General features: G+C 35.8%; 1 protein-coding gene across 6 annotated transcripts in view; it reads left to right on the top strand.

Annotated features, from left to right (window-relative positions):
• Positions 1-14,726, top strand: part of ADD3 (adducin 3) — a 126,949-nt gene that overhangs the window by 93,781 nt on the left and 18,442 nt on the right. For 5 of the 6 annotated variants that reach the window (XM_007173064.3, XM_057531113.1, XM_057531111.1 and 2 more), the window contains exon 2: positions 4,785-5,008. In XM_007173064.3, coding sequence (XP_007173126.2) covers positions 4,814-5,008 — 195 coding nt within the window. In that variant the 5' untranslated portion in view covers positions 4,785-4,813. Of the gene's footprint in view, positions 1-171; positions 234-4,784; positions 5,009-14,726 lie in introns of all 6 variants that reach the window. The other variant, XM_057531112.1, reaches the window with a different exon arrangement.

The raw sequence follows: 14,726 nt of genomic DNA, 5'->3' as shown, positions 1-14,726 counted from the left end.
GGCAGAATTGCCTTCTTTTTTATGGCTGAGTAATATTTCACTGTGTGTGTGTATCACATTTTCTTTATCCATCCGTCTGTGGATGGACACCTAGGTTGTTTGCATGTCTTGGTTGTTGTAAATAATGCTGAAAGCTTCCCTTATTTTTTTTCTGAATTGTGTTTATTTCAGATAATCTTGTGGATCCTAAGTTTTTTCCAGGCTTGAAATAACACTTCAGTCTGTAGTATTTGGTATGTAAAATTGCAAATAATCAGTTGTTGCTTATGATTTGCTTAAAAATCTGTGTAAAACTCTTAGTGTTGAGTATCTAGGTATAGAAGAGCACCAAAATGGCAAACTAGTGTTCTTATTCTTTATTTCTATATCCTTCTTATAAATTCTCAATTCTTATTACAAGTACATAAAACTTTGAAACTTCTTGTATTAAAAAGCCATGCTAAATAAGCTTTTTTAAAAAAAAAATTTATTGAAGTATGGTTGATTTACAATGTTGTGTTAATTTCTACTGTACAGCAAAGTGATTCAGTTATACATATATATATATACATTCTTTCTCATATTCTTTTCTGTTATGGTTTATCATAGGACATTGAATACAGTTCCCTGTGCTATACAGTAAGACCTTGTTGTCTATCCATTTTATATATAATAGTTTGCATCTGCTAATCCCAGACTCCTAATCCATCCCTCCCCCACCCCTCTCCCCCTTGGCAACCACAAGTCTGTTCAATAATGAGCTTTTGAAGTTTTAAAAAGGTCAGAGTGTTTTGAGTCATTTCTAATCCTTTTTGGTGTCATTTCCTCAATTTTGACAGATTCTATAAACTCTGAATTGTTTAATATTTAGGACAGAATGTAGATGAAAAGTCTCAAAATTTTGTAGCCCTCTTATGTTTTATGATATGTTTCATTGTAAAGTGGACTAGGAGGCAGAAATTGTGGCTTTGAATATTGCCTATGACATAAGCAGTGTGATTTTTGGCAGGATGTTTAATCCCCTGAACCTCCAGATTATTAACCTCTATCTCATTGTGTAGTTGCAAAGGTAAAATAAGATAGAAAGGTGTAAGAGCATGGTATAAACCATATAAAGTGTTACATGTATATAATACGTTCTTTTATTATTAAAATGGGTGGTTAGATATATTTTCCTCTTTACCTTACTCATCTAAAAATGCATTCCTCAAGCGTTCTTTAAACTCTAAGCTTTTACTTATCAATGTTTCTATTATCAGTTTCTTAAACCAGTGCTGGGACAACAAAATGAATCTACTACAACAGTTCCTTGCTTTTCGCTGTGTTTTAATAAAATTAGTTTATAAGCATCAGCAAATTCAGTTAGACATAAGCTTATTATCTAACTCTGTTCCTCCATTAGGCTAAATAGAGCTTTTTGGGGTTGAGGAATAGGTTAAAATCCAACTGAAGGCAATATTTGTGGAATCTCTTTTTTAAAAATGATTTATTCATAGCCAGTGACCTAGTGTGGTAAACTAAACAGAATTGATTTCTTTATTAATTGATGTCCCATTTATTGAGTACCCACTTAGTCTGTACTTGGCCAGAGCAGCATGACATTTACTAATATATGTGAGTTTGTTTGTTTGCTTTTTTAAAAACTTTCATTCTCCTTGAAATTTTTATCTGCTAGCAGTAAACTATTTTAAGGAGCTCAAATGGCCTTATTATAAAAAACTTCTAAGAAAACTATGTTCCAAAGATTGGTTAGACCTTTAGACTGCTGATAACCCAGCTGGATGTGAAAATAAGTTTCTTACAGTTGGTGCTGTGTGCACCACATTTTTGGATAATAGCAAGATGATGATAAATACCATAGGCTAGGGCTTCCTTGGTGGCGCAGTGGTTAAGAATCCACTTGCCAATGCAGGAGACACGGGTTCGAGCCCTGGTCCAGGAAGATCCCACATGCCGCTGAGCAACTAAGCCCGTGCACTACAACAACTGAGCCTGCGCTCTAGAGCCTTTGAGCCACAGCTACTGAAGCCCGTGCGCCTAGAGCCCGCGCTCCGCAACAAGAGAAGTCACCCCAATGAGAAGCCCGCGCACAGCAACGAAGAGTAGCCCCCGCTCCCGGCAACTAGAGAAAGCCCGCGCACAGCAACAAAGACCCAACGCAGCCATAAATAAATAAAATACCATAGGCTAGTGCCAGTCTAATAACAGTGTAGAAAAACCTAATTTTTGGAAGAATATAATATGGCCAGGATCATTCCACTAATAGTGGATGTTATACTAAAAAGAAGAAAAAATGGCCATGTATCCTGTGGAGAACACATATAATGATCAGATATTCATTCTTTAGTTGAGTGTTTTCTCCCAATTTTTAAATTAATGAATTAGGATGTGGAAGACTCAGTTATAGAAAAGCTTATTTTTCACATTTCCTTCACTGATTAGTTGCTTTCTAGTCAAAAAATCAGAATTTCATTAAAGCCATATGGTATAAAGTGTTTTTAACCATATTTTATGAATTTTGGGGGTAGTACACTAAAATAATTTAGGTAGCTTTTAGAATGTTCTGCATGAGATTGATGTTGGCAAGTAAGAGAAAACAGTTTTTTTTTTTGTTTGTTTTTGTTTTTTTTTTTTAAACATCTTTATTGAAGTATAATTGCCTTACAATAGTGTGTTAGCTTCTGCTTTATAACAAAGTGAATCAGTTATACATATACAATATGTTCCCATTTCTCTTCCCTCTTGCATCTCCCTCCCTCCCACCCTCCCTATCCCACCCCTCTAGGTGGTCACAAAGCACCGAGCTGATCTCCCTGTGCTATGCAGCTGCTTCCCACTAGTTATCTATTTTACATTTGGTAGTGTATATATGTCCATGACACTCTCTTACCCTGTCACATCTCACCCCACCCCCTCCCCATATCCTCAAGTCCATTCTCTAGTAGGTCTGTGTCTTTATTCCCGTCTTGCCACTAGGTTCTTCATGGCGAGAAAACAGTTTTAACATTGTTTTGCAAAAATTATTTAACAGAATAAGTTTACATTTCCAGGACCAGAATTAACGCAAGAATGTTTAATGTTTTGCAGTGAGTTTACTTGGGCTAAGTTGAGTCAAGGCAGCTTTAGAAATGAATTCTATCAGAGAAGACTATTATTAGAGATAAATACAGTAACCTCACTGGTTGTCATTGTGCTTAAAAGATGAGATCAGGTATCTCTGGTCTTTATCAGGGATTCAGATCCCTAAGAAAAAGGTGGCCCTTGCCTTTTCCCTTCTGGATCTACCTAGAAACTATTCTGCTGAGAGGGAATCCAAGACTGTGAAGAATCTGCAGAGTTTCAGGTCCACAGATATTTCTCTCCCCTTAGTTTTCTACATAAATAGAAAAAGAATACTTGGAATTTTTCACATTTAATTTCCCTTATTATGAAGTGATTCTTCTTACTAGGCAAATAATCAGTTGAATAAATACCATTTTGTAGTGAGAATGTTTTTTTCTGTTGCCCAGTCATTTATATTGAACAGGTTGCATTTGTTACCACCTGTAGAGAAAATTGTGTTAAGCAAAACCGTCTTTACAATTTCTTTTTTAAAATTTGTTTCCTTTTATTCTTCCTTGTTGCACATTTTTTGCACTTTCTACATTCAGTTCAAAAGAACAACTAGGTAAAGGGATACACTAATCAGTGTTGTCCTGTTCTCTTGATTTAGGCTTTTGCCAAATCACATCTAAAAGTTAGAGGAAGCATTCCTTCAGTGTGCAGTGTCTGTTACTCTCTGCTAGGTCAGTGATACTCTAAGTGTGGTCCAGGATCCGGTGCCAGTCTGCAGACTGCAGTCCGTGACAAGTACAGAATATAATATTAAGTGTTTAGAAACTTCGTGCAGTTTGACATTGCCGTGACATCTAAATGCATTATTTTGTATTTTACAAAAATACTGGTTTACAGCAAATTGGAGAAAGTCCTTCACCACAGACAATCTGAGAAGCACCGGGTTAGATGACTTCATCAACTTCTAGCACAAGCCATCACAGCCTGGGGCTGGGGATGGATGTTAAATAACTGTCCTGTTGATCTAGCTACAGTTGGTTGATTAGGTGCTCAGCTGTAGCAAAGCCCAAATGAATTTGCTTCCCTGGCATAAAGTCAAGGATTATCCTAAGTGTCAGTAATAATTAAATGAATCAGCTGTTCCTGTGGTTTCTGAATGGCTTTTTATTTTTTCTTACTTGGATTTGAAGCACTATCTGCTAAAGTTATATAGTCTGGCAACCTTAGTAATTCCTACATTTTCCCTGGAACTTATTGAATCATTTGAAAAGCTTACAACTGTGTTTCTCTCATGTGTTAATAAACTAAAACTACATTCACTATAAAATAGTGATCATTAAATATGGCCAGAGTTTGGTCTAACGTAAAAGCATGAGTAAGAGAGGAAAGAGAATCTCCACTAACAGTAATCACTAATTGTGAAAATTTGCTGTCTTAGGTGTGACATTTTACTTTTGGATATTTTGATCATTGCTCCTTTTAAAAATTCATATAGCAGTTGATGACATTATTATAATTGAACCACAAGTTTCTACTAGCTCTGAAAATATCAATTTCCAATTTAGCATTGTAATCTAAGATATTTTTACCTTAAAAAATTGTTCTAATATTTTTTGAAAAGCTGCTTTTTAAAGAAAGTTGCCACTGTTACTCTGAGGGCAAAAAAAAAAAAAGTGCTGCATGACCTATGTAAAATTTGAATTTAATAATGAATTTATTATGAATGTCCTACTTTGTGTTTATTAATGCAGATAACAAGGAGAATTGGCAGACTTGAAGCATGAGTTCAGATGCTAGCCAAGGCGTGGTCACTACTCCTCCTCCTCCCAGCGTGCCTCACAAAGAGAGGTATTTTGACCGCATCAATGAAAATGACCCAGAATACATAAGGGAGAGGAACATGTCTCCTGATCTACGGCAAGACTTCAATATGATGGAGCAGAGGAAACGAGTTACTCAGATCTTGCAAAGTCCGGTGAGTCAAAATAATTTGAAGGCTATAATTTTTCTTCCTCTTTGGAAACCTTAATACAATGATACTCTCAGGTTAGAAGAGGGGTGGAGGAAGAGTGACTAGTTGTCCCCAATCTTTCAGAGGCAAAATAAGCACCTAATTTATAAATATAATTTGCAAGGCTTTAATAATAAACTAGTATCGTCTTGGTGGGATAAATTTTCTTGAGTGATTTCTGAGTGTAATGTTTCATTAAAGAAGGGCAAAAGATGCTACTGAACTCAAGGATGCCCATTACAGACTGAATATCTGTGAAGAAAATAAAGGTATGAGTGAAGTGTTAGGAACCAAGAAATAGATACACCCCATGAACATACTTTCTTCTTCCTTTGGGTATCTTGACACTCAGAGCAGCATAGGAAGACTTAAGGTTCATGAGGATGTCTGTGATTTGGCAGCCTAATGTTACATACACCTAATGTAGGCACACATATGTGCATACGCACCAAACTAACTAGATTAAACATGGATTCTAACCTTAACTCAAGCTGAAAATTCTGTCTGCACAGTAATATCCAGACTTTGTAAATCATATTCAAGTGATTTGTTAAGTTTCTTACAAACCTTTAGTGGAATTGTAAAGGTCACATATAAGTTTTAGAAAATGAGTGAACAGCTTGATTTAACATGCAAAATGAATTCATAGCTTTATGTATAATGAAGATCATGGGCCCCTTAAGACAGAGTTCAGCATACATAGACACACGATGCCCAGGTTGGGGTTATATTAGATTTCCAACTTAGGTACTGAAATAAACACCAAGACATAGAACTGCCTGAGGTGGCCCTGGTGAATCATTTTTGTTGTGCCCTTGTGGATTTAATCACAGAGGCTGAGTCCAAAGCCAAAGGGGAATTCCACTCCTGAGTAATTCTCCTATATCAGTGGCCTAGATAAAAGCAAGTACAAGTTATAAAAGCAAGGCAAGCTTTGAGGAATTTAAGTATAGCTTAAATGTAAAGCTATCCTTTAAATAAACCCTTAAAGAAACCTTTTCCCAATGAAAAGGAGACTAACCAGAAAATTCATCATGAGGGACTAAAAGTTCAGTGCCTTCTTTTATGCAGACTAGTTTCTATGTTTATAAATACTTGAAGAGCATGCTAATTATATAGATATATTTCCTTCTATAAAGAAACTCCACTTGAAGAACAAACTCATTAGCCAAAGGATTATGGTGATATATAGAATAAAGTAACTGAAAGAATGAGATGAAGTTCAGATTTTGTTCAAGATTATTACATATTGAGACTTCTTTGGAAAGTGCTCCAAAGAGGACCATTCAATTCTAACTAAAGTTTAAAAGGAAAAAGTACCAAACTACATTTCTATGCCAGGGTTTTTAAAAAATAATTTCTCCACTAAACTAAGGACAGTATAACAGTGAGGAGATTACCTAATGTTTTTACTTGTGTATTGCTACTTGTAGATTGGCTTAAGAGTATCAATTTTACTTATGCTCAGGGGAACTTAATGAAAGAATGGGAAAGGGCAGGTATATAGATTGTCATTTCCATGTTCATATAGCAAGAGTGATAATTTTTAGCCCAGAGAGAAACAAAGAAAATTTAAAAGAATTGTGGATTGATCATTTTTTTTCCTAGATCTTTGCTAGTGAATTTAAAAGCTTGTTTTTGAAAGACTTGGAAAAGTATATACATTTTGTCTTTCTGCCATGTTTTAGGACAATGGCTTTCAAATTTCTTCTAATACAACAAACTTTTCACCACAGGAAATGATATATGGTGGCCTGTATTGCTGAATAACAAAACCTAGCAGCTTAAAACAACAAGCTTTTAATAGCTTGTCATTTCTGTGGGTCAGGAATTCAGGAGCAGCTTAGCTGAGTGGATCTGGCTTAAGGTTTCTCATAAAGTTGCAGTCAAGACATCAGTCAGGGCTGCTGCATCTGAAGGCTTGACTGGGGTGGAAGTTTCTGGTCTTAAGATGGGTCACTCACAAGACTGTCAGCAAAAGGCTACAGTTCCTTGCCACATGGACCTTAACCTGAGGCTGTTTGAGTATTCTCCCCCAGAGGAAGTATCTGAGAGCAAAGAGGAGCCTGCAGTGCCTTTTATGACCTAATCTCAGACATTAAACACCATCACTTCCACCATATTTATTAGTTAGAAGTGAGTCACTAAGTTCAGCCCATACTCAAGGGGAGAGGAATTAAGCTCCACCTTTTGAGGGGAGGATTGTCCACTGTCTGATCATAATGTATTTTAAAAGTATCACAGTCTGCCACAATTTATTTACCTTCCTTCCACATGCAAAATACACTCACCATCTCCTAACACCCCTGCAAAAGTTTCATCCCATTACAACATTAGCCTGAATCCAGAATATCATCATCTAAATATGGTCCAGGTATAGATGATACTCAAGTGTAATTTCTTAAGTACAGTTCCTCTCAGTCTATAGACCGGAGAACTAAAGAGACAAGTTATCTGCCCCACACACACCCAGTGGTAGGACAGGCAAAGATAACTGCTATAGACATTCCTGTTCAAAAAGGGAGAAAATTGGGAGTACAAAGAAGTCACTGGTCCATAGCAATTCTGAAATTCATCTGGGCAAATGTTCGGCAGTTCCCTTGATGAAGACTCAGTCCTTCTACTTAGTAGGAATCAGTCTCCCTAGTTCTTGGCTCTGCCCTCTGAGCTTTTGGTTCCACTCTGAATCATCCTTCCTTTTCCTTAAAAGGTAGCCTGTGTTTGCAACTGTGTATTTTTCTCACCCTGTTTCCTTCTTGTAGAGGTTTTAGAGTTCAAAGACCTCTTTCCTTTTTGTACTCTCTTTGTTTCTTTAAGTCCAAGCTTGTAATGTTTCTGTGAATATAATCTTCTTAAAACCTTTGTGTGTCTCCTGTGAATATTGGGGTTCATTCTGTTAGACAAAACCCATAACCAATAAAGATCAAAATCAAAGGTATTACTAATTCATGTTTGTAAGAAACAAATTTGTAATCCTTCTATTTTAATTGCTGAGTTCATTTGGGAAGAAAGGAAATCAGGAGAGAAACTAATAAAAGCAAAGTATAATACTTTTTTTTAAAGCACTTACTATGTACCAGGCACCTATTATGTATCAAATCCTATTTAATCCTCAAAACAACTCAATCAAAGAAGTATTACTATCCCTAGTTTACAGTGGAATAAACTGAAACTTAGAGGCATTAAACACCTTGCAGAAGTTTTTACAAGCTTAGTTAAATGGTGGGGTCTGTATGTAAACTCCAAAGCTCACACCCTTACCCACTAGGCTGTACCACTTAAAGCATTCAATAACTATGAAAAAATTCCACTCATATATTTTTTTTTTTTAAAGGATTTTCTTATTTATTTATTTATTTATTTATTTATTTTTGGCTGTGTTGGGTCTTCGGTTCGTGCGAGGGCTTTCTCCAGTTGCGGCAAGCGGGGGCCACTCTTCATCGCGGTGCGGGGACCGCTCTTCATCGCGGTGCGCGGGCCTTTCTCTATCGCGGCCCCTCCCGTCGCGGGGCACAGGCTCCAGACGCGCAGGCTCAGCAATTGTGGCTCACGGGCCCAGCTGCTCCGTGGCATGTGGGATCTTCCCAGACCAGGGCTCGAACCCGTGTCCCCTGCATTAGCAGGCAGATTCTCAACCACTGCGCCACCAGGGAAGCCCTCCACTCATATATTATTGTTTCATTCTTCTTCAAATTCTCTTGCTCAAGTTAATTCAACCCCACTCAAGAAGAGTTTCGAATCATAAGACATTTTGGTGTCTGTAAATTTGGATAACAAGCATGACACCTTATTGCCTTCAGCTGAGAAAATACGAGCAATTTGTCTCATCCTAACTCCAAGTTATTACTTCTTTCTAGGAATTTCACGGCCTTTTGTCTTTTTTTTTTTTTTTTAATTTACGAAAGTATTTGTCTTAGAAATTAAGGGCTGGCGAGTAAACTTGTTTAGCTAGAGATTTTGTTAATGCACTAGGGAGAATCCATAAGTTTTCTTTGACCAATATATTCCTCATATATATGTCTCTGATGACATATATATGATTGCCCTTGTCTCGGAATGAAGTGTCCAGGGCAAACTGTTAGAATTAAATGATGGACCTCATCAAAGTTAAAGAATCATGTAAGTTGAAAACTAACAGCACATTGTGCATAGTAGGTATTTAGTAAATTCTGAATACATGGATGGATGGATATATGAATAGCTGAGTGGGCTTTGAGTCATTAAACACTTGAATGTTGTCCAACAAGCTCCTACTGAACTTGACTGCTTAAATGACAATCAGTTGGTGGGTTTCAGAAAAAGAATGAACGTTCTTAAGCCATATCACTATAAGAAGCAATTTAGACTTGTTAACAGAAGTGTGTAATGTTACTCTGAAAGATAGGACAATAGGAGTGTAGGTGGTGATTGCTCAGGCACATGACACACTAACATTTCTTAATAAAAGGGCAGTGTGTAATGCTTCAAACTTGTTTTAAAGGTAGCAGAAACTTCAAAGCCATATACATGTTAGAATATCACTGTATTCAAGGCCTAAAATGTTAACAGATCACCTCAGTTAGAATAGTTCGTCAAAATTACCATGATTTATCTGGTCACTTTGGAAGTTGCAGATGCAAGTATTCTTTATTAACTTTGTTTGCATTTTTATTTCATACCAGCTTTAAGAAAAGATATTATTCTAACCTTTAGCTTTATATTAATTGAGACACATAGATAGAGGAGAAAGATCATCCAGAAGAAAAATTGGTTTATTTGTGTTTTCTCCTTTCAACAGGACCAGTGGTAATCTATTTCCAAATGAATACATTTCTTAATGGAGAAATTCTAAGTAAGTTTGTTATGCTCCTAATCCCACTTTAGGAGAGATCTAAGAACATAATTGCAGGGTGCCTTGGGAGCAGCAAGTCCGTAATCTGTTTTTCTTTTTGCTCCAGTTTTTCTTTCTAGTAATTATTATGAGGTAGAACATCCAGATGCGGATATTTAAAATCCAGTTCTGATACTTATCAGTATTCTGTTAACTGATTTTCGTAAGTTAGACATTACTTATAGGTCAGTCTATGTAATTTTTTTTAGCCTTAACCAATATAATCACATCAAGTCAGTTTCTTTTATCAAATTGGTTCTCTTTTCTGTGATTTAAAAATAAAAAATCTTTCATCTATTGCCACTTTCTCCTGAAAGTTCTGATCTTAGATGCAGAAGCCTTAAGATCTGATGTTTCAAATTACTCCTACTTTTGGTGTATAGTATACATGAATATGTATATACTTAAAGTATATACTTTAAGAGTATACTTAAAGTATACTCTGACCTTACGTGAATCTCAAATCTCTGAATCTTTTGTGTTTTTACAAGTTTATTTTTATCCATACCTTTATGAATTCAAAGTTTACAGGATCACTCCTTCAACATTGACAGGAGAAGTATCAAATGAAACGGGTGAGATTCAGAGAAGGCTTTAAAGGCAGGCACCCTCTCTCTAACTTAAACATTTTGTTTTTCACCTAGTGATTTTTTTTTTTTAACCACACTTTTTTGGACATGTGTTTGATGAGAGAGCTGTCCAAACTATAATGTTCTGGGGACAAACCAAGTTTTCAAGTAGGATTTTCTTTGAGTTGAAGAATTAAATGACTTTTCAAAAATGTATAACCTTCTGTGAAGATTCATTTCTTATTTTAAAAAACTGAATTTCTCCCATTAGGTGATGGACAAGCCTTATTACACAGGAGGAGTTTCTCATTCAAGTGACAGACTGTTAAGACTGTTTTCTAGAACTTCAGATTCCAGTGCTAATAACCTATGAAATGGATCTTTGCTATCATTAACTCAAGAGGAGATCAGATTCTTTGCATTCTTTCCTTATATCTAGGAAAATATAGAAAAGAAGCTCTAACTTACGATTATAATAATTGAGCACTGAATAATTGTGTCCAGGAGACTCTAGAAGTGTGAAAGACACAGTCCCAGCCATCAGATATTACTGTATAGTAGAGTATGAAAAATAAATCACAATCATGGTAGCTACCCTAATTGTAGTATAGGCAAATGTTAAAATAATTCAAAGTGGGGTGAGAAGAGAAGAAGTATGGAGATCCCTCCTAACTGTGGTGATTAAAGGAGAGACTTCAAGGAGAAGGTGACATTTTAAGACGAGTGTTGAGTAAAGGGTAAGAATTCATCTGGTAGAGGAACAGTAGAAGCCAGCATTTCCATTTGATGAAATACAGTGAGCAAGGATAGAAAAGTACAAGTTGTGATCAGAGAATACTCAGCAAACCTCATAGGCTACCAGAGCATGAGGTAGTAATGGGAGATACAGCCAAAAATTGACCTAACTGATTGTAGAGATCCTGGAGTACCAGACTATTGTGACCTAAGTTAGAGGTCAGCCCATTTTCTCATCATTTCCAGTTTTAATCTGTTTATATAAATGTTTTATACATGCATATATGCATATAGTGTTTGTTTTGGATCTTGGCTCACCACCACTTAATAGCTATGTGACATTAGGAAACTCACTTAACTTGAGCTTCACTTTTCCTTGTTGGTAAAAATGGACCTCACATGGTGGTTGTGACAGTTTAATGAAATAACATAAAAGCATGTAGTGCAGTGCCTAGCACATAGTAGACAACTGTTTTTGTGGAAATGTATACATAGGGTTAAATACAATATCACTAACTTAAAGCATTTTTATGCTTTTGTGACAACATTTTGAAGATTATAATCATAATTCATTAGACTGTATTTTGGTTTTTGAAGGCCTTAAAGAATCTATCACCCCGATGGCACTCTGCCTTATTCATGTTCATGTATTCATGTATTCAGGAACTGCCTTCTCTTCTCTGTTCTTCTCTATCTGAGAAGGAAGACGGTTTATGCTGTAAAACCACATATGTGTATGTGTTGTTTGATATTTTAACCTGACTCTTCTCTAGTAGAGACCCTAGGGAATTGTTGGTTTAATCTGACTTCAGAAGCCCCAGCATGTGATCTTGCTGCCCTGCTTATAAGTGAGTTTCTCATTCTGCTTTGGTGGGAGAATTCCTAGCTATAAGAGGGCAAGTTTTGGTACTCCAAGATCTGCTGTATAATTTTTTTTGCTTTATCTATCATTATAACCTAATGCTCTAATCTAGCCTAAGAGGTTTACTCATATTTCTGATCACAGCACACCTGCTGCCTTATTAGTTGTACAGGCATACCTAAGAGATATTTCAGGTTCAGTTGCAGACCACTGTAATAAGACAAACGTTGCAATAAAGTGAGTCACACAAATTTTTTGGTTTCCCAGTGCATGTTAAAGTTATATTTACACTATACTGTAGTCTATTAAGTGTGCAGTAGCATTGTGTCTAAAAAAACAATGTACATACCTTAATTTTAAAATAATGCTATTGGAAAAATGGCACTGATTGACTTGCTCGGCTCAGAGTTGCCACAAATCTTCAATTTGTAAAAAACACAATATCTGCAAAGTGCAATAAACTGAAGTGCAATAAAACGAGGTATGCCTGTGTTTGGTTTCAGTGATAGAACCCATCTCTGATAAAATTAGGCAAATATCTGTGCCCAACTGAGAATTCGAGATTTGAATCTTTATTCCATTTACTTGTTAGCTGTGTAACCGTGAGCAAGTCATTGCCTATTTCAGGACTTTGTTGTGAGATTCAAATGAATCAGCTGTAAAGGACTATTTTATTATCATTGAATTTTAGTAGGAATATGATTAACTATCCACCATAAAGACAAGCAAAATTTTTATTATTTTAACGAAAGCTTAAGTTTACTGATAAATTTTAAAAACCAGCTGAAACAATTTTATATCATTAGTAAATTTTATACTGACTGTTTTATGGCTTAGGTAATTATCAGAACAATATTTCAGAAATATTTGAAACATAATAACTGAGTTATAAATGTTCATGACAAAAAAATATTAAATCTTTTGGAATAGAAGAATTCATATCTGTTGAAGCACTGTCAACTATATAAAAAGGCTGGGGACATTTCATTTACTTTGAAAATTATTTTCTTCTCCTATACTGCATGGAAGCAATTCACTAGCCTTAAAGGGGAAATTCATATTTTTTTCTTAATTAATTTCAGAAGGGCTTATACATTCCTCTGTGACACCATGGATCATCTCAAAGCTTTAGGATGGTACTCACCATACTATGGGATAAATGGAAGTAAAAAAAGCATTTTCACTGATAAAAAAAGCATTTGACCTGAGTCCTTGCCTCTGACATTTACCGGCTCTGTGACCTCTGTGAACGAATTTTTCAACCTTTCTTATTTAGCTTTCTCAATCCACCCAGCAAAAATTTCTCATCAGGGTCATAAATAGTCGTGATTCTCTTGAGCAACTAGTTGGGTTTTGTTTTTTTTTCTTAAAACTCTTGTAAACCAGCATATTGAGCGATTGTGTTGATTCATGTTGGCTGCTGGAGACTTTAGATAAAAGTTGGCCCATCTCTAGCAAATGATACAATTTTATAGTATGCTTTTTGTATCTTAACTTCATTCCTGGCTCTATCTTACCTTCATATGCCTATTTTCTCGTTAGCTTGATTTTTCTTACCTATATTTAATTTATTTTCGTGTCATGTTAATCTATGGAATCTGCCTTAAATTCTTCCTGGAATAACATAAGGTGCATTCAATAAAATAAATTATGCCTACTTCTCAGAGCTATTGTGATACATACAGTAGGTATAAATTTTTTTTTTGCACTGAATCAAAGAATATTGGTTATAGCTGCTTTGAACTGTGGAAGGTTTAAATAGAGTTTGGTTTTGAAGGGAAGATGAAGTTTCAGAAGAGCATTTTGGCCCATTGCCAGGTATCTAGAAGTTTTCTGTAGTTTATATAAAGATAAATGAGTATATCTGGAAGATTCTTTTCCTTTCAGCCTTAAACATGGTAAAACACTCATGTTATTCATCAGTATGAATGCGTCCATCCATCTTATATGCAACTCACAACCATTTTATGTTCACAAGGTCTTAGACATGTATTAATGGAGTTTTCTGATAAATGTAATGTGTCTTTGTAGAGAATATTTTATACGATAGTTTCTCCGGTTTAAATCATGTATTTAAATGAACTAGATAAAAGTCAATGGAATTAGATGTTTAGAATTTTTTTATAATTATGCTAAGGATTTACATTTAATAAGCCTTGAATTTGTAAAAGAAAAACCATGTTTAACTGGTATAAACTGCTCTATGAACTCAGAATTCAAATATGGTCACAACTAGTATTTTTAAAATTAATCATTCAAACATCCATTTGCTGTATGAGCAGAAAGTTTTCTAAAAGCAACACGAGCATGAGTCAGTACTGGTTCTAATATGTACTACCACCTCATAGCCTCACAACCACATTTCCACTTTCACCATGGGCTTCTCTGCCATTATTTAAATTTTTTTTAAAAGTTCTTCCTTCTGAAAACCTCAGAGGTATTCAGCCATCCTCTAAGCAAAGCTACGTCTAAGCAACTGCTCCAGGAGATCTTATTTCCAGCCTTACAGAGGAGGGCTACTCTCAGCGACTTGAAGGAGAGTCACTCTTCTAAGGAGGATTTCCCAGTGATCTCCATGGTGTTTATATCTACCCCTCTTGGAGGTAATGTTTCCAAAGCAGTTTTCTGCCTTCTCCCTCTTAGGTG

Source organism: Balaenoptera acutorostrata, chromosome 16, assembly GCF_949987535.1.
Source record: "Balaenoptera acutorostrata chromosome 16, mBalAcu1.1, whole genome shotgun sequence".
NCBI lineage: Eukaryota > Metazoa > Chordata > Mammalia > Artiodactyla > Balaenopteridae > Balaenoptera > Balaenoptera acutorostrata.
Note: the sequence above shows the minus strand (reverse complement) of the source record. Positions and strands in the feature narration are given on the sequence as shown.